The 27,684-nt window shown below is 38.5% G+C and overlaps 1 protein-coding gene across 4 annotated transcripts; it reads right to left on the reverse strand.

Moving 5' to 3' along the window:
* Positions 1-819: 819 nt before the first annotated feature.
* Positions 820-27,198, reverse strand: UPF3A (UPF3A regulator of nonsense mediated mRNA decay). Of its 4 annotated transcripts, none has more exons than XM_056515982.1 (10): positions 26,858-27,198; positions 24,539-24,645; positions 16,282-16,388; positions 14,261-14,359; positions 14,066-14,176; positions 10,658-10,713; positions 10,407-10,565; positions 8,384-8,544; positions 5,060-5,298; positions 820-2,337 (listed from the first exon to the last, which is right to left on the reverse strand). In XM_056515982.1, the coding sequence occupies exons 1-10, from the start codon at positions 27,173-27,175 to the stop codon at positions 2,270-2,272; spliced, it is 1,425 nt and encodes a 474-aa protein (XP_056371957.1). In that variant the 5' UTR covers positions 27,176-27,198; the 3' UTR covers positions 820-2,269. The 4 variants fall into 4 exon arrangements, with proteins under 4 accessions (XP_056371957.1, XP_056371829.1, XP_056371906.1 ...); XM_056515854.1 differs by having other exon boundaries at positions 5,004-5,298; XM_056515931.1 differs by having other exon boundaries at positions 822-2,337; positions 5,224-5,298.
* Positions 27,199-27,684: the final 486 nt, after the last annotated feature.

Raw genomic sequence — 27,684 nt, forward strand, 5'->3', positions numbered from 1 at the left:
ATATTGAATCAAAGGACAGGCTCTCTGCCCCTATGGGCAGGAGGCTGCATTTACAAGAACACAACAATTTGTCACATGGCTGCAGGAATTTCTGTCTTGACCTGAATCTCCAGCTAGATTTGACGGACACAAGTGTTTAAGCTCTGACAGTTTTTACTGAGATGAGGTTTGAATTAGAAGTTCCAAGTGGAAAAATACTGCTAAATAACTGTGTATAGCTAGTTCTCCATAACGCTATCAAGAGGTGCTTATAACCAAGGATGCAGGTGGAGGAGAAGCCCAAAAGCCAAAAGATACCAAACTCGAATTGTGAGCATGTGCAAAATCCCAGCTCCTCTGTGTCCTGCTGGTTCTTCTCACAGCTGAAACACACCCCTGCTCCAGTCACCACAGGGCATCCAAAAGGTGGGAAATGCTTTTGAGCAGACTCTCATCTGGTGAAGATCCCAGCTCAGCCCAGCTCTACTGCAGAATTTTCCTGACGAGTTTCTTTGGATCAAGCCAGGATTTTTCACTGAGGGGAAAGCCTGCCCTCCCAGTGCTCAGCCAGGACACCAAAACAAAATCCTTTCTCTTGCAGTCAGGATAATCTTGGCAAATGAGATAAACTTTAGATGGAGCTAAATTCAGATGATTCTTTAGCAGCAGTTTTACTTAATATTGAAGTAATTTTAGTTGGCAGCTGACTTATGTAGCCTGATACTAAAATTGTTCTCAACTGTATTTTTATCTGCTTCTGAAGCATAAAGCAGTATAATAGCATCTTACTTATTTTTTTTCTGGAGTAATAGATGAAAAAAATACCACAGTATCACATCTCAAAATCTTTTTTGCTTTTATTCCATTTAATGCTTAATATCTGGTAAAATACAATAAATAATTTTCAGTCTAGGACAATTAGATGTTATGCTTAATAATAAAATGTTCAGAGAGGATGTAAAAATAAATTAGTATCTTACCATTTAACTTCAGACATTGAGACAAAGCAGGTCTCAGTTTTAGACAACTGAGAAATTTTCAGCCATGAAAGATAAATTTACATATTCTGCCCTTTCATAAACACACATCTATGGTTGAAACCAACAGAAAACACACACACACACACACACACACACACACACACACACACACACACACACCACACACATCTGCCTTAGAAGGCAGAATTTGGCCTAGATCTTACAAAATTGGTACCTTGCAATTGACATTCATGTGTGTTTAATTTTTTAACAAATAAAACTGCAGAATGTTCCTGTATCTTATATTTCCCAAATCCTGTTACTGCAACTTATATGAAACATTAGCATATAAAAAGTCAGCACTGTACAACCACTTTTTTTTTGTCCAAAAGTCAGTATCAGAACAGTAAAAACCAGCTAATTAATTAAAACCAGATTTATTGTTAATGTGCTGATTTTTGCGTTAGCTGTGTCCTGTTTTAAGCGCAAGGAATCTATTAAAACATAAAAGGCAAAAGTGGCTCAGAAAATGACAAACTCTGCAAAAACATACTTGTAGTTTTACTAACACTTATCTGGCACTATGGTTAATTGAAAACCAACATAAACACCATGAGGTACAGATACCACTGGACATTCCTCACAACTGTGCAAACTGTGGGCCTCATCCTGCAAACACCACTGGCTCCAGAGCTTTGGCCCAGGGCTGGTCCCACTGAGTCTGATTGTAACATACTGCAGCAGCCCCTGCCCCTGCCATTTGTAGGAAGGGGTCCTGTGGACCCTCAAGTCATGCACCAAATACATGTACAGAGCCTCAGATTTCAAACTGCTACAAATTTCCATTTCATTTCTTTAGACTCAAAAAGATGACACAGCCTCCTTAAAGTCTTTTATAAATATTCCCTTAAAATTGTTAAAAGGGTCTTCTATTTCAAGGTAAATCTAATAAAATATTTGAACTGCTTTTAAATTAAGCGAAGAGTGCTTGAGCTGCTTTTTGTAAAAAAGCAACAATATTCATTTGCTGTAAGATGTTTTATATATCTCCAGTCACTCTTCCCTTTATTTTACAGAAAATAAGAGGCAGAGCTATTATTATTTTGTTGATGCAATTGCCTGTGGAGGTGTGAAATGGATTTTTTTGTGATGATGCCGAATCTTAAATTCATTCCTTTTCACAAGCCTTTTCCCCCAGATTGTTTTATTCTGCTTCTTCAGTCTTTTCAGAACTAGCTCCAGTTGAATTATCTGCCTCATACTTTTTATCAAGAGCATCTTCAAAGGATTTCCCACTGCAGTCATAGGTTTTACTTGTAGGTCCCATATGGGTTCGGATGCGAGCTCCTGGCTGGTACAACTGCATGGCTGGACGATCCTAGAAGAAAGGAGATAATGGTTAACACTCTGAGAAACCCATGTGGGACACATATGTGGAATTTCAAAGTTTTGAATCTTTACAAAGAAAGTAGATATTGTGTTAAATTACTTTACAGTTCATAAGAACCAGGAAAAAAAATAGGATGTAATGAAAATTGACTGGGTATTCAATATCTAGTATCCAATATGTGTTGTTTGTAACACTATTCTTGGGAGCCAAACATTTTGAATAAATGAAAAATGCTGTAAAAATTAAAGATCCTATGATACATTTGAAATAAACAAGAAGAAATATTGCAGAAAATTATCAAACATGGTATTACAAGTAAAACAAAAGAAATGTTGCTACCTTCACTAATATCAGCTAAGAACAACAATTGCCTGTGTGCTTGCAACTCTGCAGATGAATGTCAAATATTACATATAAGCATAAAAATCCAAGACAGACCAGCAGGTAACAGCCAGAAAATTATCCTCAACTGATCATTAATCATTACCCAATCATTACCAGAGTTTAAACATGCAATGCACATTTGAATTATACAGATCAAAATAAAATTGCAGTTATTGCTCCACTTCATCTTGCCTTCCATACTGAGTATGAGAGCAGGGGAATTCATCCACCGATAATAAATAAAGTAAGTACAATTTGAGCATGTGCAGGCTCTGTGAGCCACCCAATCATAGACATGCTGCTCTGATCCTGAGAAAATGGAAGAAGGAGCCAGTTTACACAGAAAAGACACCTCAAGCCTGCAAATGGTGATGCTCTGGAGCTCTTCATAGCACTCTTTATTTTTGAAATTTTATTAGTAAAACACACCAGTTAGAAACTCTGCTTAAGAAGTCTTTTCCTGGTAAGGGTATTTTACTTTCATATAATGTTATGAAGCAACCAAAAGCTCACTGAGCTTTTTGATCAATCTTTTGTTAAGCTTAGCAGACAGTCGCCTACTTAAAGACAGTGGCAGTGCACTGAAATTGTCCTACATCAAACTATACCAATTTTCAATTGCCTTCATAATTTGAAGTAATTCTGGATTTTTGTTCTTTTATTCTTTTTTCTTATTCTCAGTATGCATTTCCTCTTTTCTTTTTCCTCCATACTTTTTGACCCACTTGTCTTTTTTTCATTCACTTTTTTTCTCCTTCTCTTTAGACCAGATGTCAAGATTTGCTACTGAGCCTTATGACTAGATCATTCTATGAAATGCCTAACACACCTTTCTATATCCCAAATAGCTGCATAAAAGTAGATCCTCTGACAAGTAGACAGTTTATTAGAAAGTTTATGAAAAGGGTCCAAATGACTTTTCCTACCACAGCCTCTCTAGCCTGTAGTTTGCATAAAAGCTATCACGTTACTTACACTGGAAATTTTCCATTTTCTAATTAATTCCCACAAACTTCAGAAAGAGGTTCCATCTCTGACTAAAAATTTGTGTTGGCATTGTCAACATTATACCTAAGTTGTAAAACTGAGCCAGTTCCAAGGTTGGAGATTAATTTAACAGATTTCAAGAAAAGCATGGCAAGAGTGAGAAGAAAAATATTTTTTCCCATCTTCCTGTTACTGAACTAGCCATTTTTCTGACTGTTATAGAGAAAAATGTAGAGCCACCAATGAGGAAAGTGGCTAATGTGTAACTGCAGATAAATCTTAGCCATCCTGCCCAGCTGACTTCTGCAAAAAAATTCCTTGGGCACATCAGGCTTTCTATGTTTGCACAAGATGACTTCCTTGACATGCACAGTGAGTCCACCTGAACTTGTTCCCTGCACACTCCATGCAGACTCACTCTGCATGTGACCAGTCAGCCTTAGCCCACAGTACAGATCAGGCACTTGCTTTGAAAGAAGAGTTTCATATGAAGAATAAATTCTATGTTAACAGTGTTTTGCTCATCTTTTGTGGAAAATCTAGGATCACGACAGAGAGAGGGAGAGAGAGAGAGAGAACTGGGCTGACAAGGAGCCACATCCTGAAAAGACTCAGAAAAGACATCTGTAAAATCAGCCAGCCTGAGAAAAACAATACCCATATCTCTGGGAGACAATAAGGGACAGCTCTACTACACACCCTGATACAGGCCCAGCTCACATTGGTTTTGCATCTGCTCTTTTCCTGACAACAGCTATGAAGATAAATTTATCCTGATGAAATGGCAGCCTTTTCATACTGGCAGGTATGCAATACTGAAGAATCCATACATTTATGCTCTCTGAATTAGATATTTATTTAAGTCTTTATTGTTGCTCTATCAAGCAATGCCTGACAAATCCATAATATAATTATTTTATGAGAGTAATGGAGGTACATTTTTAAAAGACTAACATGCCACAGTTTTTTCATTACAGATCAGAAGTGTAACGATTTTAATACACTTATAAAATGTAAGGCTTCCAAGAATAGTATTCTTAAAATGACAGGGTTGAAATGAAGACAGAAAGTCTTCTATATATTGTAAATATGAATGAGCCTGTAGCCTTATTTTAATTGATGTGTCCTTTGACAACAACCCAGAAAGAAATCTCAGTTTTACTGAAAATGAGATAAAGAATTCTTTTGAAAAAGCATCTTTATGCTGAATTCGCAGAAGTTAAAACCTGTGATCTTGAATCACATTTAACTAATGAAAGATTATCCTAAATGAATAAAAGAACCTTATTTCTTATGCGCTCCTTTTTGGATGCCATGTCATCACACTTGTCCTCTTTACCCAGTTTGTCTACTGCCTCCACAGTGAAGCTGTAGTTGTAGTTCCCTTTCTTTCCTCTGTCTTGGTTGTATCCTTTCCCCCATTTCAGCTCTTCTTCATTCCTTCTCATAAACTTGTCAAACTCATAGTGAGTTCTATGCTTTCTGCCATCATCCAATCGATACCTTTGTCTTTCAGGTTCTTTTTCTCGAAATCTTCTCTCCAAATCTCTTTGCTCTTTGTCACTATCATTTTGTGACCTATGAGTATGTATAAAAAGAAAGAAAATCCAAGCAATTAACAGTAAAAAAGGAGCTACAGAAAGATACAAGTCAAAGCCTTCCTTTGACTTCAGAAGTATGTAGATAAGTAATACGGCAAGGCTGTTTTCTTCTCATTACAAAGGGGTTTTATGCTGAATGTTTCACCCATGTATGTCCAGCCCTTGACCATGCATTCAGTTCAGAATGGCAGAGAAAGCTTTACCAAGCTTTTGTGCAACTGTTGTGGAAGGCCCATTCTTCACCTTTTATCCCTCTTTGAAATCCTATCAATAGTTCCCCAATACCCTCCACATAAACACATACTGCACTATTAGCTCTTGTAGCCTGCTGTTGAGGTGAGTCATGCATGCAAGTATTCCCTTGAACAGGAACATTCAGGATCTGAAGGAATTGTGCAGGTATCATGTATCAACTTGTAAATTATTTACTGACATCATAACTTGAAAAAGACATTTGTGAAAATAAATACATATGTTCCAGGCTTTTATTTATTGTGTCTCCAAGTAACCTAGCCTGCCTTTGTACATTTCATTTTGGCAAAGGCCATTACCTTACCACAACATGATACTTAATTTCTGCTATGCTGTAAATGGTTTATATTATTAAGACCACTGGCAACATTTTGCTGCCTGTCTAATAAAATTCTCAGCTCTCTTATTCACTTCATTGTTCCAGTTCAGCAAATGCATTTTTCCCTCATATGGCCAAACTGCAAATAATGAAGAAAGATTACAAAATAGATTGAACTTCAACAAGAACAAAGACAGGCAGTTTCTTTTTATTACATATGCATAAATACTTAAAATTAAAATAGCAAGTTACTTTTGATAATCTGCTCATTGATAATCTGGGATAATCTGGATAATTTGGGAAAATGCAGATAGAATCAGAGAGAATGGAGATGTTTTTTAATGGTGTAGTGATTAAATAGTGATATGCTTCTCATTTAGAATTATTTAATACAAATAAAAGTGTATCTCTATATATAACTTTTTTCCCCATGTAACAGAAATGTGAAAATTGTTAGCATCTGTCATGAACTTGGGCATTAGTGAGGCTGTCAAAAGAGGGTCCCCATCTCAGGAAGAGCTGAAAGTCAGAGCAGAACCTGAATGAGAGTAGGTTATTTAGCATTTTTCAAGACTGAGCTTGTGTCAGCATAACACATTCACCAAGTGGAAGCAACATCCCAGCTGTCACAGACACCTGATCCAACCGCAATTACACAGATCGTGTACCTGTAGCATGGATACATTTATATAAAATACTATGTTAGTTCCCAAGGGGTATGAGGCTGTAAGTTGCTTTGTTTCACGTTTAATATGCTATTCCAGAACCTAACTCCAAGTCCTAGCAAGGCACAGGGCATAACCTTCCAAAAAGCCAAAAAGACCCTCTGAACTTGTAATACTGCCTGGTACTTGTCTCTCCCCTTGTCTGTTACTGCTGGGGAGGAAGTGCTGCGTCTAAAGGCAGGCAGATAACAGGGATACAAACTCCTGTTCAAAGAGTGGTTAAAGTAGATTCCTAAAATTCAGTCACAGTGAACAGGCAGGCAAGAGTGGAAATGGCAGAATAAGCAATTTCAGAGCATAGGTAGAAGACAAAGTTACATGGTCAGGGAAACTAGAAATGAATGGAAGTAAAGGGAATGGAAGCACATTTCTGTTTGATGTAGTTACATTTGACCACGTAACTTACGCACTAGATTTTGATTTGTGGCAGGAAGCTATTGTTACTAAGCCTTTGACATGGTTTCAAACAGGCAATTCAATCTCCTGAATGTAGAGTCAGCAGTTACAGCTTACTACCAATTTCTGAGTCAGTGACAAAGTAGTTTCAACTTCAAATCTCAATCCAGCTGAAATAGCTCATAGCTTGCTACCTACCCACTAAAAGTCAAGATGAAATCAGCACTTGGAAACACAAGGTAATGCTTACTGCACCGGTGCAGACAAACAGATTCTGTTTTACATGAGCAAAATGTACATTAATGCCTTATAAAACTTACAGGATCAATAGCAAACAAATTTACATGGCACTACCAAAAATTTAATCCATAAAAAGTCAGGGAAGTAGTGGGGTCAGCATCTCTGGAGGTGCTTAAAAGACATGTAGATATGGCACTTAAAGACACAGTTTATAGTGGCAGTTTGGCAGTGTGGGGTTAGCAGTTGGACTCGATGTTCTTAAAGGTCCATTCCAACCTGAAAGGTTCTATGAGTAGCAAACAATTTGCCCCTGCAAGTGTTTCTGTAGAGCCTGCTCTGTTTCCTTTCTTGAAGACCATCAACAAAAAAGTTACTGAATATTTTCAATTTCAATTTCAGCAGGACATGGAAGTTTTCAGGAACATTCAGAACATACATATTTTTCTTAGTTATCTATCTTATATATCTTATGGGTAAATCCTGCTTGCGATGGGACTCACGTGCCAAAGGACAAGAATGAGAAACAACTGCTGGAAACACTTGTAACATGAGGCATTTCCAGACTACAGCAGTAATAGAACTGAGCTTTACCTCTTGTTCCTACCATTGCAAATGTAACACAAAAGGCAGTGGGAGATAGAAATAGCCTACCGCATGTATGTATCATAAGGCTTTCATTCAATCCTTCACTATTTTGTCATTGTTCCACTTACCTAACACATTTACGTGTTTATTGCAGCTAGCCCATGTGTGAAGGAAAAGTATGGCATTGTGGTCAATTTAGTCTTTGACGTGTAATAGAAGGACAGCCTTACCTGAGCTCTTGATGGGGAACAGGTGAAATAACAACAAAATGACTTGAATGACTTGAATTTTCATGCAGAAATCCTTCCAATCTGCGATTTCATAGCATTTCACCAATAACAAATTGCATCCACTAATACTGCCACCAGGTGAGTAAATTGTTACAAAACACCTTTTACCAAAACAACAGGAAGAGATTTGTACACAACAGAATGAAATTGGTTCTTTGGTGACAGAACATCTTGTCAATGCACCACTTATATTTAAGGCTTGCAATGAAAGCATTTAAGACCTAAATTAAAGACTAAAAGATAAATATTATTTACCTTTCCTTAAGTTCTTTCAGTGAACTCTCCAAAGATTTGGATTTTATGCTCCCAGATCCAGGTGATTTATCCCATTTGTTTTCCTCAATGTCAGCTTCTTCACCTTTTTCTTTGTGCTTTTCACTGACCAGCTCATCTCCTTTTTCAGGCTTCTTGAGAAGCTAAGAGATATTTGTTCATATTATGATGCAAAATTATTCTTCTCTACTGTACAGACATTTTAACAAGTACTAAATACATCAGTAACCTGCTAAGATTGGAGATATCTTATTTATATGCTACGAATGTATTTTACAAAGTATGAAATTTAAAGTTATTTTAAAAGGGCAGTTTACATTTGCTAAGGAGTGACAGTCATTAACAGGCATTCAATTGCACACTTTCAAATACGCTGAGAACACTGGAAAAAGCACTTACCTATTCTTCTCAGAGCACTTACCTACTCTTCTTTTCTGAGTTAGAAATATAAATACATTATTATGGTCTATGGTTTCTTAGAAATCATGTAACAGAGCTCAATGTCATTGCCTATAAAATAAGAAGCAGAACCTCTACAATACTACAAAGAAAGCAGGATTAATACTTCACTCCTTCAAATATTATATATAAAATGTGTGTCACACATGAACTACTTGGGATAGATAGGCAAGTAAAAGTAGATGCTTAGTACATCCTGACACAAACACAGATGAGGAAAACCTTGTGATATTAGCAGAAAATAAGTCATTACATTTTTACCTTGAAGATTAGGATTTTCAAGAAGTCTGTTCCTTTCATAGCAACCCACACAGGGTTTCAGCAGTGTATAGTATTAAAGCCATAATCTTTACAGAAGAACCAACTGTCTCAAATTATTACCCTAACATATCAGTTCTAGGCAGAACATCTCAGTCTTTCCATTCCACCATTTCATTTCTGAAATGAGCACAGGTTATTCTTCTCCAATAATAAAACTTCTATAATGTTTCTCTCAGGTAATATTATCCTTTTCTTTCAGAAACAGAAACAGCTTTCAGGATCATATCACCACAGATATATCATAAACACTGGGGTTCTTTTGACAAGTAATTTTAGATAATATATTTTAAGGATTAAGTCCATTTTCTTATGAACTTCTAGTAATTTTTTTATGCCCAGATATAAAAACATGTAATTCAGCTTCAGAATTTACTATTTTTATACCTTAAGGTGAAGAAAACTCTTTTCCAAGAAGAAATGAGGAAAGATGTCCACAGTTCCGTGGCTTATCATCACCACTAAATCTGAGTCAAGTCTGTGTGTTCTTGCTTTATACTACAGATTCTTATACCAAATAAAAAGCCTTTCCAATAACAGAAAATTTGGTTCAGATGAACTGTTTTATCTATTTCATCTTATGCAAATAAGATGGTTTTATATGGTCTGACTTCATAGTACAAGTTACACACGCCTAAGTGATGTCATTAAAATCCATTTAGATTATTGAAAGGCAGTGCAACCTGAAATTAGCGAGACTTTGCTATAACTTGGCTAAAGCATACACTTAAAATACATTAGTTCTGAGCATAACCATAAATATGTGTCTCTGCACACATGGCCATATGAAAATTTGAATGACAGAAAGTGTTAAAGCTATGTTTCACAGAAACACAGAATCACAGAATATTCTGAGTTAGAAGAGGCCCACAAGGATCATCAAGTCCAACTCTTAAATTAATGTCCCATATGGGGATCAAACTGACAATGATCTTCCAACAGGCTGGCACAGAACAATTTGATTCTGTCAGGTAATGCTGGCACAGAGTGCAGCAGAATTGTATGAAGATAACTGAGTTACCTGCACCAGCACATCATGGTAGGTAAGGCTATCAGTCATACTTTTAAACAACACTTTGTCAAAGCCCTGCATTATTTTCTCTTCCAGTCAAAACTGGTTTGGTGTCTCCACACTGTGCTATTGTCCAATAAATAAACATTGAGATACCAAAGAACTTCTGGATAACTTCAAAAGAAGCATAACTGTTTTTTCATTGATCTCAGTTACCTTGATCCTTATTTCTTTTTCAGAAATCTTCTTTTGCTTCTCCACTTCTTTTCTTTTACGTCTTTCTTCTTCTCTGCGCTTCCTTTTCTCTTCCTCCCGCAAACGCTTCTTCTCCAATTCTCTCCGCCTTCGTTCTTCTCTCTTCTCTTCTCGTATTCTCTGAAGAGTTCAAGAATAATTAATTGTAACTTGTCCAACAGAAAACCATATGAAACATAAATGTGGAACTTCAGGCAAAAGTCTGAACGTACCTGCTTTTCTAATTTTCTATTTTTAATATATTCCAAAAGGGGTGTTGTTCTTCTAGCTAAAACACAAAAAATTTGTGATATAGTGTTCAACTCCTAAAATGTACTCATTTCTTTACTGTAGTATTAACCTCCTTTTTCTAGCTTTATCTAAAAGGGAGCTAAATCATAGATTAACTATTTGTTTCATGTATTTTTGAAGCCATTCCCATTATTCTGCTTTAGAAACACTTCATTGCTTCAACAAAAGTATGTTGCTTGATTATTTGATGTTTAATTAAAGATCATATCCTTTAAGTTCAAGAGAATGGCTTTTCTCTCTTGCTCATTGAAAGGTTATTTCAACAGAAAAAGAAATGTGTTCAGAATCTATTCCTACTTTTTACTTTTGTACATCTATATTGTTGTTCATACATAGCCTACATTACTGTAAACTCACATAGCACTTTTCAATCCCAGTTTTCAATGTACATCATGAAGGAAACATTTTCAGTCTCATATAACATTTTCATTTACCTGACATTTGGTATTTACCTTTCCATGGGAAAACAGGAGGAATAAGAGATAAGCAGTTTGTCCCAGGTTACATAGCAAAGTATCAGCACATCCAATAAAACTCTGGCTTCCCAAGTTGCTAATAAAAGGTCTTGTCTACCCAGTCATTGTCTACACAGATCACACAGTCATTTTTTTACTACAGAGCTGTCTCCACGCTCTTAAATCAAGTCACCTGCCTGAACCATCCCCAAATTCTACAAAAACTTGGAGAATATAATCAAATTCTTTATCATGTTCCTTATCAAATTCTTTATTCATGACTGTCAGTACTGAACTCAGATTTCAATTCAGCCTGTACTTACAGCTGTGAGTAGTTACAACAAATTTTGTCAGTTTTAGATGTCCCAGAATAGAAAATGTTTACTACTTGAAATTGCTCTAGTTATGTATTGGATTCTCCGTCAAACCACAGAAAAACATTCCCTACTGAAATATATGACAAAATTTGAAAGAAAAAAAGAAAAAAAAAAATTAAAAATGTTTTCAAGAAATTTGACATGGCCAATTAATCTAATGAATGGGAGGCAACCCATTCATTAATAACAAAACTTTGTTACACAGTTATGAATGGGAAGGCTGATAGGATTCACTCTTTCTTTTTAGCAAATATCAGTGGTAGGAATCAACAACCAATAAAGATTGTTCATTTGGTATTTTCCTCCCTCTATCCCTAGATTTTCCATGCCTTCCCATCCTCCCCACCTGCCCATCATTTTTGACAAGTTTTAAGTACCCAGAACCCCCTTTCAGACCCTCAGATCTGAATTTTGCCTCTCTCTCCTCCTAGCTAAGTTCCCCTGTCTGAGCAGTGGCTGCCTCTGGGCACCTTTACCTGCTGAAAGAGATCACAAATTGTAACTGGAATGTCTGGGGAAAGGATAAGCTGCACAGAGAGTTCAGAACTTGAACCTAGTCATGACTAAGACTGTAGTGCAAGAGGTTTAATGAGAAATTATAACTTGAAGTTCAAGGGAGAGAAGCAGTGTGATGAGTACTACCAAAAGAGGAGCGGAAAAAAATAATGTTTATCAAACTTGAATCTTACTCATCTTATTTATGGGTCTCATTGCAAATACAAGCCTAAGAGCAATTTCTTAAAATGTTTAAGAATCTTTAAAAGAAAATAAATTACTAAATGAAGAGCTGTGTCAGCAAAACTTTACATTTTATCTTGCTGTCTACAAACCAACCAGAAAAAAGAGCTTATCTTCATCTTGCTACAGGGAAAATCTCTTTCATATCTCTCTGTCACATGGAAACTGATCAGCCAATGAATCTGGATGATGCATAAAACATGTTGGTTTGCAGTAACTTTACATGGAGAAATGCTGAGAACGTGAGGCTCAATTCTGCCAGCAAAGTCTTGGGCACATCCTTCATTGACATCAGTAGGAGTAGCACCTTTGATAGTGGACACAGGGAAACCATTACATAATTTTGCTATACCTATGCTACCTCCTGAAAATATCTTTGGTTTTGTATTTATAGCAATGACCACAGCTTTGAATAGCAGGAAAAATAAAACAACTACTTTGATTTCCTCTGATTTAACAGAAATGAAACACTAGAAGTCTTAATGTTTACAGCTGCCTTCAGTTAATATTGTTAACTCAGAAATCTGCAACTCTCAAGATTAATCAATTAAACATCTTCATTGATAGAATATTTTTAAGTTAATGAATCTTCTTGAAACCATAAACTTTTTGTAAATTGCAAACTCATTAAAATTTTTTACTGCCTTTACTCTGCTGTCAAATACAATGGAAGATTTGGGGTAAATAAAAATTATTGGGTGACTTCCCTATCTAAAACAGCAACAACCAAGTTTTATTGATAACAGAGTTATCTAAATGTCCATTTCCACTTCCCCTAAATTAATAGAGTTCCAAATTTCTCCAGTCAACTCTCAAACAGCAGTAACATGTGACAGGAAAGGGGAAATGCCCTCAAGATGCAACTGAGCAGGTTTATATCGGATACTAAGAAAAATTCCTTCAAAAAAGACTGTCAAGCATTGCAACAGGCTGCCCAGGGAAATGGTGGAGTCGCTGTCCCTGGAGGTATTTAAAAGTTGTGAAGTTGTGGCATTTCGGGGCATGGTTTAGTGGTGGACTTGGCACTGCTGGCTTAATGGTTGTACTTGATGTTCTTGAACAGCAAGTTTCCAACCTAAATGATTGGATTCTATGGTTTTAATCATAAGATGTGGCCACTTATTCACTGTAAAGAAATAACAGCAAAGGTCAATATTTTTTTTCCTACTCAATTGTCACACCTAGAGAAAGACTAAGTGTTCTGCAAGTTATCACTTGAAGATACATCAAAATTCCACATCATCCTGAAAACTGCATATAGCACTGAAGATTTCAGTGCCCACCTCATTTAAAATTTCCCCCAGGACTGCAGAAGTCATGCTGCATGCATACAGAAAATAAGGTGTTGCCTTACTTTCAGAGCTTTTCCAGAATCTTGACTGTGAGAATAGAGAGACATAATTTCCTGTTTCTTAATAAAAGCAGCTAATATCAGGAATCAATGATTAAGTATTCAGCTATTTTGTATTTTAAAAATAAATCTTCCATCTTCTAATACATCTGTAGGTATTCAGAATTACTACGGGTCTATTTCTGAAGCCAGTGTATGTGCATGCAAAAGTTCAAGTGAAACCAAGCGATTTCATGCATAGAGACTTAAAGGTTTACTGCTATTACTCGCCTAGAAAATGAATATTTAACTGTGGTAATATAAATCTGTTAGACTGAACAGTTCAGCTCTTGCAGGTAATACCATAAATATATAAAAGTAAGATATTGAATATTCTCAATAATAAAAAAAAAAATCAAGAAAACAGACCAATGAGTTCCCTTGTTTTGGCCTCAATCTCTCCCAAAAGAATCTCAGGATTGGCACAGATCTTGTCTTCATCAGTACAATAATTCTCTAAAAATTTTCTATATTCTGGATCTGTGAAGAAAAATTTTTAAATTATGTTAACACTTTGCAATGCGTAACAAATTTTCCACTGTGATGTCAAGAAAAGATGTTTACCGTCTTCAATGCTCCCAGCTTTGGCATCTTTCTTCTTCAGCTTCTTTTTTGAAATCTTCTGGAATGGAGCAAACTCAACCACTGCAGGATATTCCAAACCTTAAAAAAATTTAATCCTTAAATTTTTGAGAGGGAGAAACATTCCCTACCTTCAAGCAAGATTTTCAAAACTCTTGAACATGTGTTGGGAAGTCTTATGTGAAAACAAAAGTAAATGTTTCTACAATTCACTCCTAAACTTCTAATGAAAAGTTACATGTAGAGGTATTTTAAATTCTCAAAAAAAATCACCTTTTATTAGGATATGCTGACAAGACTGTGAAAATGAGGATGATTACTGTTGCAAAATAAAATTCTTGCATTATTATTTATAGCTCCCTTTTTATTCACAGATATTGAGTAGAAAAATCTATCACAAATCTCAGTCTGACAAGTGATTAAGTACTATTGGGAAATCAATCTGAAACTGTTGAGTTGCTTTTCTAAGGATTTGTTGCCTAAAAGCCTAATAAATAAATAAATAATGTGTAATATGCAATCAAACAACAAAGTATCTCCTTTCAGAAGCACAGCTGTAAAATTCAGCATGTATTGTGTGAAATTGTGTGAAACTTCTCTGTTTATGATGGACTGTGCAACTCCTGCTTGTTTTTACTGGCAGGGATTCTCTGCTTTGAGTTGTGCCTTAAACGCTGGCTTCTTCTTTGGACTGGAGTCAGAACTGTGTGTGGGTTTTGAATTTCACTTGGTTTCCACAAAGATTAGACTTTGCTCAAGTTCACAGAAAACTTGTCTTCTGCCTGCTAGAACATTTGTTAACCGTACTGAACCTCCTAATCCTTGTTTCAGTTTTAGCCTCATAATGCAATACTGCCACAAGCCTCACCAGAGAGCACTTCTGATCAAACCCTGTGCTCTTTAATTGTACAAGCAATCATGTCAAACAGGCCAACTGTGTCCAAGTTCAGTTTTGCAGAGTATTCTGGATTTAGTCCAGCGTAATATTGAAGAATGTGCTGAATTTCGGCAAAGTCTTAGCAGAATCATAAAAATACCTTCTTTCTAGGTTTTAATCTTAAAACACCCAGAATTTTAAACCTGGGAAATGCACACTGCTAGGAATGTGTTGTTCTCCATCTCTATAAAAATCATCAATATATGAGGGACATTAGAAGCAAATAAAAGATCTCAGGTAGGAAATGCTGAAGAGAAATTCATTAGTTTGACAGCTTCTTTAGAGATCAATTTCTAGTACAAGTCGGCAGGACTACTTTTCACAGGATCTCTGCTACACTGAGTGTACAGAATAGAAAATGTCTGTACAAAAGAGCCACAAATCTATGTCTATTTTACATAAGTTATGCAAGTTTTTACAGAAGGTATGCCCGAATGAGGCAAGGAACTGCTAAAGTTCTGCTAAACCACTTCTTATTGATGGCAGTTTCATACTCCTGCAGGAGACCTGGATTTATCCACACCTACATTACAGACTTCTATTTTACTGTTAGGCAAACATTTGCAGACCAAACATTTTAAAACTAGCAATCTGTTTTGCCATTCTTGTTTTCGGAACTCAAGTTGTCTGCAAAGGCCCTAAAAATTCAATCTTTACATGTCTTAAAAGTGAGCAACCAAAATGTTGAAGGTTTTCTCTTGCTTTTTCCAAACAGGAGTAAGTGGCACACTGAAGATATAAAAATCCATGCCCACAATGTGTTCAGTTATTATTGTAATGCATTGTGAAACTTGCACAAGGTAATTTTCGTAGTATGATCTTGATAGTGCATTGCCTAAAGTACAAGAATGCACATAAAGCATGCACACCACATAGAAAATCAAGACTGCATGGACAAATGTATTTTGCACTTTATTTTAAGTGAGAAATGTTAACATATTTTTATGTCATTAACTGCGTAGTGAGGAAATAATGGCATAACTAGCAAAAAGGAATCAAATTGATGCTCAAAAATCAAAATGATATATGTATACACACACATTAAATATCTTACAAATAGTCCAACCTTTATTATCAATGAAGACATAGCCATCAAAGCGATCTCTAAAAAGAAGGATGTCCTCAGGATTTCTAAAGTTAATGTATGCTCTTGAGTAGAGATGAGGATAAAGGCTGCAACAAGAAACAATTTTATTTTCTTTTACTTATTATTCTTTTCAGGGTTATGGAAAACATAAAACCAGAAGGATCACATTGTAATTCTCATCTTCTTTGAGAAACTGCTACCTTAAGCAGCCTTTACGTTTAAATATGCATATCTAATTATATGTATATGACAAAAAGTAACAGAACATTAGAGTTCTGTATGCAACCATGAAATTTATTCTGAACTGACAAAAATATTTCCAATTTATTTTGTCCCCCTATATTGCAGAGCATGCATTTCCAATTGTGACGGATCAAAACTTTAATATTTCCCAGTTTAAGATATATGAATAACAGCAGTGCTTTTGGGGAACTTCTTGGGCATACTAAGAAAAGTCTTGTGTCATTGAAACAGAAAAGCTTAAGTAAAAGATTGCAGTGAAGGGGCAGTTTCCAGGCTGTTACTATATTTAAATATATTTCCACCTTTAAGAAAGAATAAAAAACCTAATAGTTGGCACTATAATCCACTGAATTATACACAAATAAATAAACTCCATTGGATATCCATGTGTTATCAATGTACATGCAATGTCTAGTTGTGACCAACAGCTACTATGAAAATCCAAAGCATTTCTAGCAAAAGAAACAGTACTTAAAATAATTCTGATTCTTCAAGATTTTATTGGCATAGATCCACTCCATGGGCAAATATTTAATGTGCCCAATAAAAACCTCAGGCCTGGCACACCACAACCACGATGAAACTGACATAATTTAATGAATTAGAACCCATCAGCTAAGTTATTGTGAGTCATGGCATGTACATGCTTTAAACTCCTACAGCTGTTATATATAAGTCAGTTTGTCTTAAACTGACTTAATGATGACTACATATTACATCAGGTTTTTCAATGAATCTTAACACAAGCCCATATCTGTAAAATACCTGTGTTTATAATTCCATTGTCACCTATGGTCTGTCTTCAGACCAACTTACCACTGACACCAGGAGACAATAAACACACAGAGCTACAATAGTATTTCAATCCCACAGCTCTTTCAAAATCAGATTTCACAATGACTGAGAAAGCAAAAATACGGATTAGATCATAGGATCCACACATGTGGCAGCTCAAAGCAACACTGCTCCCAAGTAATTTTTTTCTTTTTAAAACATGCATCTAATACGGATTCCACTTAGTGTTAGGAGGAGACCATAAAGAGCAGTGCTGTCAATAACCGATGGTTTCGTACACCCCACCAATTTTATATTTGATCCGGCAGCCAGAAGAAAAGTTAAAAAATGAAAACAACCTAGAGGACTTTTTCAATTTAGATGCTTTGCAAATGCCAGCTATGAAGTGTTTCTACACATTGAAGAGGAAAAACTATTTCCAAGGAAGAGGAGAAGAGCCATTTTATCCATATATACCCAGAATATTTTGATATTCTAGGATAGGAAAAGCATTGCATGAACTGTAAGTGGGTAACCGCAAAAATGCCTGCTAAGGCATGGCCAGGGCTGAAAAATGCTATAGCATGGCTGTAGAGTTATCACCAAGATGCAAAGCAGATATAAAAAGATTGATTTCTTCTCATTGATTTCAAAGATGACAAAATATAAGGCTTTCCATAATTACACAGAGTTAAAATAGGTATTTTAAAAAGAGGGAATTTTATTGTGGCAATCTATAGCTGTACTGCAAGCAAAGTGTCTGTGCTGCCTAATGGCTACAACAGTAAAGAAGTTTCAGATAACTGGGGCTCCCATGAAGAAGGAAACTTCCTTTTCTGTCATATCAACAGCACTATTTTTATGTTTCATGTGCTTTGAGGTTTAAATTAAATGAGGCCTGACATCAGACTGATATGATCCTACACTTGAAGAGCTAAATATTCATCAAATCTTGAGGGAGCATTATTTTTCATTCTAGTTATTATTATCTGAGACTGAGGAACTGAGCTTTAGTCTGTATCTAAATAACTACTTCACTATTCTTTCCATCTTCAGCTTTTGTAAAATACTAGAAGTTTCTGTATATTAAAGACAGTTACTTGGACAAGCATCCACTCCTACATTACCATGGCACTTCTCTGCCTCAGTGCACAGCAAGCAGCTACATCATACAGCTGGATTTTCTTTTCCTGCAGGAACTTAGAACTTTATGGTTGGACACATTGTGAAACAGAAATGAAAATACAAAGGCTGCCTTCCTTGCTTCCTTTAGCTGGTATATCAATGGCATCTCTTCCGCCACATCATCTTTTCACCAGTGTAATATTTTTCCTAGCTTTTTCAGCTTTAAACAGAGTGATTATATTTCAAAGCTGAGGAACATGGTATGGTTACTAAGCACTTATTAGTAAGAAAGAACTGAGTCTGTATAAACAGAACTCTGGAAAACAGATTTAGAATTTACCTTGCAAGTAAGGGATCTAGTGTTGTTGCTATACATTACTAACATCTCCAAGAACTTCACACGCATCAGCAGAAATACACAATATAAACGCATGGTTGAACAGCAGGATATTGATGCGCAGCACAGTAACACAGCACTGTCTGTCCATTACTGTTGCTATGTATCAGGGTAGAAGGTTGCAGAAACAACTGTGACAATGCTTAGCCAGTAGAAGCTCCTTCTCTGAAGAAGCCTCTACAAGAGTTGGTTCTCATAAGCATGTGAGTTAGCTATCAGAGTGCTTAGTGCACAAAATCCACCCAGTTGTGTATTTCAAACTCGTCTTAGGCTTCTTACCCAGCAAAGTGTGCAGTGTGCCTTAAAAAGTGACTAAAATTAACGTTCTAGGTGGGAAGCCAACTAAACCTAGCAAATTTGAAATACTTAGCATTGGCCTGCATATATATCACTTTTACTCTAGGTTTCAGACACCTGATTTCCAGCAGCTACTCCCCACCCTGGGTTACGTCTTTAGCTATCCATTCAGAACTCAACAGCGTGGTCACGCAGCAAAGAATGCACAGGGCTTCACAGGGCTACAGGCTCTCTGAGGCTAACAACCCCTCCTAGGAAGAAACACGTGCTTGACTTTTGTACTTAGTATTCAGCAGTTACTGGCTAAAATACTCTCTACTCTTCAGGATTTTGTCTTCCAGCTGAGTCCTACAGAAGGGCCAGTGAACTCTCTGTCTCCTCCTTTTTTCAAGTATCTATCACCACAGATTTCATTCAGGATCTGACATTCAGTTTTATCATGAGAGAGCTGGTTCCATTTTGCCATATGTTTGCTGTCTATAATGCTGCTTTTCATATGTATAACGTTTTGGACAGATGCACTGCACATGTCGGCACTTGGAACAATCTCTATGGAAATAACCCAGATGAGTCTGAGTGTACACATTTATTCATTCCAGCACAGTTTCTTTTTTTTTTTTCCTCTGCATTCAAGAGTATTCAGTCATTTAGGGTACATTTATTTCCATAACACTTAGTCTATAATCTTTTTAAGCCCTTATTTTTCGAGCAACTTTAATAACAAACACATTCTAAATGCTTACTGCTTCTACAAAGTACCTTTTAACACAATTGTACAAAAAGACTGATATACAGGAATGCAATTTTAAATAGTTATTTACAGTCTAAACAGCAACATATAAACTATAAAAACAGCAATCTCATCTTAGTAAAATACTTATCAACTTATGAATCATGGTGGGCATTTATAAAATACATACTTACATTTTTAGAGAGCTCTACAACTAAATTTTGGAGAGTCAACTCCTCCAGCCATTCACACAGTAATTGACAACTCATTGACATTGTCATGTCAAGCTAAAATCCCCTGGCCTTCATCCTTGTAATCTTCTGTGGTCATCCATATAATGGCTGGAACTGGTACAATTTCAAATAAACTTAGTCTTTTGTTTTTACAGCTATAAATGAGCAGTTTGCCTGGCAGAGAAAGCAGAAACACTAGAGTTGTGTCAATCAAAGCTTGTCAATTATTTCACCCAGAACAGAGTAGTGGTGGCTCTCTCAAAGCACTAAAAGCTCTGCCCCTTCAGTGCTGCACTTCCTGGGTGCAAACCTACATCCTACAGCGTTACTGCTGTTTACCTACAATCATCCTGAGCACAAAGTTGGGAAGAAGTTATGGAGGGAAAAGGAGGAGTGCTCTTGGGAAGAGTTTTATCACTCTCTGTGATACATGGCACGGCACTGACTATTTGAACTGCTTTCATGCAAGCACAGTTTGTTCAGATTTCTTTATTTTTATAAGCTCACAAAACTATCAACAATTCCTGACACTCAGCACTCAGTGCCAGTCCAGAGAGATTACCCAAACTCTAAAGGGCCAGAGATCAATCACTTGACTAGTGATTAGTCGAATCTTTAGGTTTCTTCAGAAACCTTTACAAGCAAACAAAAATAAAAGACTACCTGGAAAATCTAGTTAATATTTGAAGTCTGAGTACAGAACAGTCTGTTAAGAAGGTGGAGTCTTTATTATAATCTATTAACAGTTTTGTTTGCATTTTGATGTTAATATGCAAGAGAAAATGAATGTAATGCAGTGAATCAGATGAATCTGAAAAATGAACGAAACACAAGTCACTTTCTGAAACAATTTTACTGAAATGGATGTAACTGAAAAATACAATAATCACATGAAATTTGAAAACGTTTTATAGCTTGCTTATAATGGGACACTGTAAACTTAAAGATACACTTACAAGGATATTATGAATATTACAAAAAAAAGAGAAACTGGAGCTGATATGCATATTTTTGTTTGTTTTGTCCTCAAGGATGAATTATCTTGGAAATAAAAATGTAGAAACAGCTACAGTTATATTTTTCTAGTGCCCTTACCAACAGCAGCTAATAAAGAATGTCAAGAGAAAGTTTATTAAAAAGGGGAAGATGGACAAATTCTTCGCCCACTTCATAACTGCAAGTATCTGCAGCCTAGGAACCTTGTAATACCAAACTTGTACCTTGTGTTTAACAGGTTTTCATAGATAAATATTAGTCCAATAAGTATTTGTCTAACTGCTCCTGACCCATTTCAAACATCTATCATTTGTGGCATGAATTTCTGTCAAGTTCTAAAATCTGACTGAGCTTATATAAACTTCTGTGAGGTAATTACACAGGGCATGTTAAACTGAGATGTTGCAGCTCTTAAGGAAACTTGTCTGCTTCTGCATCAAAGCATCTCTATGCCCATTTTCCTTTCCAACAAACAGATCCTCTTCACTGAGTAGCTTCTTCAAATCCTTCTCACATGACATTTCTTTCATCTTCACATTTTTATTATCATCGAATTCTCTGGATTGCTTGCCACTATGCACGTGGTACAGGATCTAGAAAAAAGCTATTCAGTGAAAGACAGAGAAAACATGCCCACCTTGTCCTGTAGATTTTCTTGTAGATTTCCATTAGCTGGAATGACATGAGACACATGCACAGAGTTTGCTGAAATCTTGTGAACTATCCATAACATGACAGAGTGTGGCAATACAATGCTGTATACTCAAAAAATGTTCTCTGCTGGGTAAGAGAAGACTGAGATAAATCTTAATTAAACTTTTACTTTCTAAAAGTTTATTGTATATTCCTGAGTGGGTAATGTAAAGAGATGACTCATAAATAGATATAAATGGGTATGTGTCAGCATTTGAACAAAGGGGACAAAAGAGGCAAGGTGATCTTAAGCCAGTCAAAAGACAAATAATCAGCCAAGCCAACACTGCAGAATGGTAGTGCAATGTCCATGTAACCTGTGTAGTTTGCTGAAAGAACCTGTAGCCATACAAAGCTGGTAAAGATAAACCCATTCAGAAAAAATACACCTTTTGCCTGAAAAAAAAATTTTTTTGAAAAGCAGGATGACAAATAAAAGGAGCAAGTACAAAACACTTAATGCTGAAAAATCCAACCCAAAATGGATTTTTGTTTTTTAATGAGTTTAGATTTGTGAAGGCAGAAGAGAATGACATGACAAATAATAGCTGAGAGAAAAAACAGTATCTTTCATTGGTAACCTGCCATAGATGCAATTAAAGGAGTGAATGGCAAGATTTTTGGGTAATCCAATTTCATCACATAGGAAAGAAAACGAAACTTGGTATATGCAACTGTTGTCAGTGCCTTGTCTTTTCTAAAGAGGCTGACTCCCTAAATTCTTATGCGAACTTTTCTGGAAAATTAAAATTGGATTTTTTTAAACTGTGAATTGGCATTTGTAGATCTAAACAGAGTGAGAACTGACACTCTTCTTCAAATTTTTGGTTTGCCTTTGGTATTTTCCCCTTATCAAATGAACAGCTGGGACAGAAGCCTTAAAGAGGCCCATTTGGAAACAGAGATGACAAAGTTCAGAAGCGCAATGTAAGGCACCACAAAGACTTGCAATCAGAATAAATTCTCTTTCTGCACTTCACATCCTTTGTGGTTTTAACAGAAAAGCTGAAGCACCTACTATTATGTTGCTGCACTTACGTGCAACTACCTAGGTCAGAAACTGTCATAATTTCTCTAAACAAACATTTATTTCTTCTTGATTGTGAAACTGACTCCGAGAGAACCCCTAACTTCAAAATTCGGTCAGAAATAGAGCCGGGATCCCTCTGTAGTCAGTGGAAAGAATCTCAAGCCAGTGGAGAGTTGATTCATCACACACTAAGATATGACAAGATGGATCTTATACTTCAGTTTTTCAGAACGCATGAAGATTGAGCATACGTGGTGTTTTGTTTCTCTTCTGGAAACTGATTTATTCCAGAGGAAATTGCATTTTACCACTGTGATGCTGAGTAAATTACATAACTACACCAGCAATTCAGATTTAATTTAAATCAACCAATATTTCTTCTTTTTTACTTTTGCATGAGACAAAAATTACTAAAACTAGATTATTTTAAAAACTGTATGAAGCACATAAAAATCCATGCAGGTAAACAAAGAAACTAAACTCAGATGGAACTCATGAAAACATTCTGTGATTGTTTGCCCCAGGCTGGATCTTGCTCACAGCCAATTAAGCAGGCTGTAACAGTCCACAATGAAGGTTAAAAGAAACATCAGGGTTTCAAACTACATTATGCCCTATTCATATAAAAAAAAAAAAAATCCATTTTAAAACATCCAGAGAAAAGGAAAAGAGCAGGAATGCCATTGTCTCTGCATATGCAGCCAGCTTTCAGAAATATTTCAAGTAGTAGACTGAACTGTTAAAGGACAATGAATCAAAACCTTCCTCCTTTTGTGGAGATGCCAGGGTCCTTGATGGAGATGGAATAAGTGAACTTTTAGTTGTGTAATGGCTAAACCTCTGATCTGATAAGGCACAGGGTGAATGATGGGCTGTGAGATAGGAGCTGGATCCTGTGGAGAGGACTGTGCCCCTTGTCATGCTAAGTTGTGCTTCCTTGCACAAACCACTGGGCAGTGGGGCTCCCCTTCCTCCCCGAGGGAAATGCCAGAGAATTCTTGTGTTAACAGAGCGTGTTCATCTCCGATGGGACATAATGGGGCACAACTGACTGGACAGCGCTGAGCAGCTGTGCTGTCTTAGAAGGTGTCCCCTGATCCGCACTCTTACATCAAGCTCCCTGCTCCTGAGGAGGTACCTGATTTGCAGTCACCTGAACCTGGGTGAACACAAACCCAAGAGATGGTGTGTTCTGCTATCTTCTCCTCACCACTTAGTCGGGACTTTCCTCCCCCACTCATCCTGCCAGATCTGGATCCAAGATTGTGCAGCAACCAAGTCTTATGGCAGGACCAAGGGGTGGTGAGATCCTCAAGCTCTTTTACTTTGTTTTTCTTTCTTTTTTGCTTCACACTCTTGCTCTTTCTTCCGTTTTGTTTCTTTCCCCTTGTTTGTGTCCTTGTGTGATATTGCAATGCTTTCATGTTGTATTACTATAGATAATAACCACCGAAACGGATCCATGTCTGTTTCCCTTTGCAACCAAGTTGTTCTACAATAAACCCTACATTGTTTATTTGCAAATACTGATCATTCTGTGTTGTTTCACACTAATGTGCCCCAAGGGATCTAGTAACAAGAACCTTCTGAGGCAGGCCACAACAATAACTCAACAAAAAAAAAAAATAAAAAGAACAAAAACATGTGATTTGGAATGTCCCACATACCTTGATTAGGTTTACAGCACCTGAAAACCTACAGAAACAGCTCATCCTCACCTGGGATCAGCAGTGCAAAACTCAAAATAATCATGGGCAGGTAGAGGATGCAGCTGTTCCTCCAGTTGCTCCTTGGTTAGACAAGGAGGAAGCCTTCGAATAACCACCTGCATATTTAAAAAGAAATAGAGATTTACATTTGATCTAAATACTATAGAAGCAGGCGGCACAAATTCCCTCAGTTTCTGCAATTGTTTTAAAAATTCTGACAAACAGCCTGAGAACCACTACAATTTAATTATCAACCTAAGAAACAGATACTGATTACGTAAAAATCTTAAAGCATCTCTAAAAATTTACTTAAACTAGCTTTTAAGTTTGTTACAGCAGTATTTTAGTGTAATAGGTCTCTGTGTCCAGCTGCTCCTGGCAGGGGTTTCAGGCCAGCCTCTGAGAGGTGGCCCAGCACCGAGTGCAGCCAGCTCCAATGGGTCCACACCACGGCACAGCTGAGCCCCTTAAGCCAAGGGGTGATGACTCTGGAAAGGCATTTAAGAATGGACAGGAAAGGTAGCACAGCAGGGGGTGAGACAGAGGAGTAAGGGGTGAAAAAGTTTAAGACAGCCCTGCAGACAAAAAGGAAAGGAGAAGGAGGGGAGGAGGTGCTCCAAGTGCCAAAGCAGAGTCCCTTGAACAACATCACGGTGACACAATGTGGTTCCCCCACAGGCCATGAAGGACCACAGTGGAGCAGACATCCACCTGCAGCCCATGGGGGACCCCATGGGCCAGCCAGTGGAGATGCCCTGAAGGGTCCTGCAGCCTGTGCAGGGGAGCCCACACTGGATCAGGGTTATCAGGCCTGCAGCCCATGAAGGAGACTCATGCTGCAGCAGGTCATGAACAACTGCAGCGTGTGGGAGGGCCACTCCTGCAGCACTTAATAAAGGATTGTATCTCATTGTGTCCCATGTCAGGTCCCCATGCCAGAGGAGGGGAGGAGAGTGAGGAAGAAGGAGCAGCAGAGAGGAGCTGTTATGTCCTGTCTACAACCCCCATTCCTCATCCTTCTGCAGTGCTTCCAGGCAGAGGAGGGTGAGCCTGGGAAGGAAGAGAGGAGGTGGGAAAGTGTTTTAGTTGCAATCTCTTTTTTCTCAACAGTCTTCTCTAATTTTAAATTAGCCGTTAAGTAAATTAATTCTCTCCGTGTTAGAACCATACTTCATCCTGAGTTAGAAGGGACCCACAAGGACCACTGAAGTTCCACTCCTGGCCCTGCCCCAAGAGTCACAGCATGTGCCTGAGGGCACTGGCCAAGTGCTTTTTGAACTCTGTCAGGCTTGGTGCTGGCCATGTTCCCGGGGAGCCTGTTCCAGTGCCCAACCACCCTCTGGGTGAAGAATCTTTTTCTATATACAACCTAAACCTCCCCAGACAGTTTCATGTCATTCCTTCACATCCTGTCATTGGCCACCAGAGAGGAATTATCAGCGTCTGCCTCTCCATTTTCCCTTGTGAAAAAGCTGCAGGAAGCTGCCATGAGGTGCTTCCTCAGTTGTGTCAGTTTTTCCTGCGATGACACTTTGTTTTTTCCATCACACCTTCCTCCTGGATCTTGCTGAGAGGAGTGCAAGAGCACCTGGCTGGAGGTCAGCCACCCAGAGTCAACCCACCACACCCAGCTAAACTGCCCAATAATAAAGGCCAGGAAACTGTAGAAACCTCTGGATGATGCCAGCACACAAAGCAGTAAAATGGCCATCCAGCTTCAGGCAATCTGTTTTAATTTCTGAGTACTTTAATATCTGAATTTAACTTTACTGAGTCCTGAGTCACAGTCATTTTCAGTGCTTCAGTTTTCCAATTAAAAGAAAACCATGAATGAATCAAATGTCACAGTACTCAGGGACTCACAGAATTGTCAGGTTGGAAGGGATCTCTGGTCCAACGCCCTGCCAAGGCAGGGCCACCTAGAGCAGGTGCCACAGGAACATGCCCAGGGGGCTCTGAATGTCTCCAGCCAGGGACACTCCGTGACATCCCTGGCCAACCTGTTATAGCCTGCTATTTGAAAGGTGCTAGAATAAAGACGGAGAAGAGAGATCCGCTCTTGCCCTTGACAGAAGCTGCTTTGCCACAGCAACGGCCAGCCTTGACTTCACAATTAAAGGTGAAATGATTTCCAGCGCTGACGCTGGGGGTCTGCCAATACTCCAGGGAATGAACACCCCCATTCTAAAGATGAAGAAACACCCGTTATAAACACACGAACCCCCTGCGATCAGGCTCGGTCTGTCTCCTCACTGCAGCCTCCCTCTCCATCCATCCTCTCCCGTCTCCCACCGGAGCCGCCCCCGCGCCGCGCTCGCGCCCCCTCACTTTGCTCAGCGCCGTTTTCTTCTCCTCCCGCTGTTTCCCCGGCGCCGGGTGAAGCGGCGGCGGCAGCGCGGACGGCGGGGAAGGCGGCGGCGGCGGGTTCGGCGGAGCGTCCGTGTCGCGGCGCGGCGACTCCTGCAGCGGCGGAGCGTCCATGAGCCGCGTGTGGAGCCGCCGGCCCGGCCCCGGCCCCGCCTCCCGCTCCGAGCGCTCGGAGCCGCCGCGGCCGCAGCCCGGCGGAAACCTCGCGAGAACGGAACGGCCGCAGGGCTGGCGGGAGCGCGCGGGGCTCCCCGGCGGGCCTGGCCGGGAGCGGCGCATCCGTGCCTGTCCCTCCTGGAACCCCGCCGGGATCCCACCGTGCTGGTGCCAAGAGAAGAGTCAGGAACGTGCCCTCCCCGCACGGCCTCGCCCTAAGCTCATGGGTGCCTCGTCAGCCCGCCCTCAGAGGGCCCGTAGGGCGGAAAGGGCACACACCGAGGGGTGTGTTACTCACAATACTTGGATGCAGGGTCTGAGGGGTAGCCAAAGTCTGGGGAGAAAGCAATGGGGAAAAGAAGGCCATTAATCATTACTTGTGTAAGACAAGAAGTCTTGTACCTGGAAGAGAGGTTCTGTGATAATTAAGAGGCAGTGCTTGCACTTCGGCAGTGTAGGTCAGCGCCAGTCCCTGAGGCCGCACAGCAGCCACAGCTCTTCCGGACCTTTGCGCCTGGCTTCGTCAGGAGCTGTTGTGATGGGACAAGGGAGAGTGGGTACAAACGGAGAGGGGAACTTAGGCTAGATGTTAGCGAGAAACTTACTGTGAGGATGGTGAGGCACTGGAATAG

Source organism: Oenanthe melanoleuca, chromosome 1 (genome assembly GCF_029582105.1).
Source record: "Oenanthe melanoleuca isolate GR-GAL-2019-014 chromosome 1, OMel1.0, whole genome shotgun sequence".
Taxonomy (NCBI): Eukaryota; Metazoa; Chordata; class Aves; order Passeriformes; family Muscicapidae; genus Oenanthe; species Oenanthe melanoleuca.

Excerpts from the sequence above, each read along its gene's own strand:
- UPF3A (XM_056515854.1), bottom strand. The coding sequence starts at position 27,175 with ATGCGCCGCTCCCGGCCAGGCCCGCCGGGGAGCCCCGCGCGCTCCCGC. Across the intron at positions 10,714-14,065 it reads CAAAACAAGGGAACTCATTG|CTAGAAGAACAACACCCCTT; the intron begins GTCTGTTTTCTT and ends TTTGTGTTTTAG. Across the intron at positions 2,338-5,003 it reads AGGAGCGCATAAGAAATAAG|GATCGTCCAGCCATGCAGTT; the intron begins GTTCTTTTATTC and ends CCTTTCTTCTAG.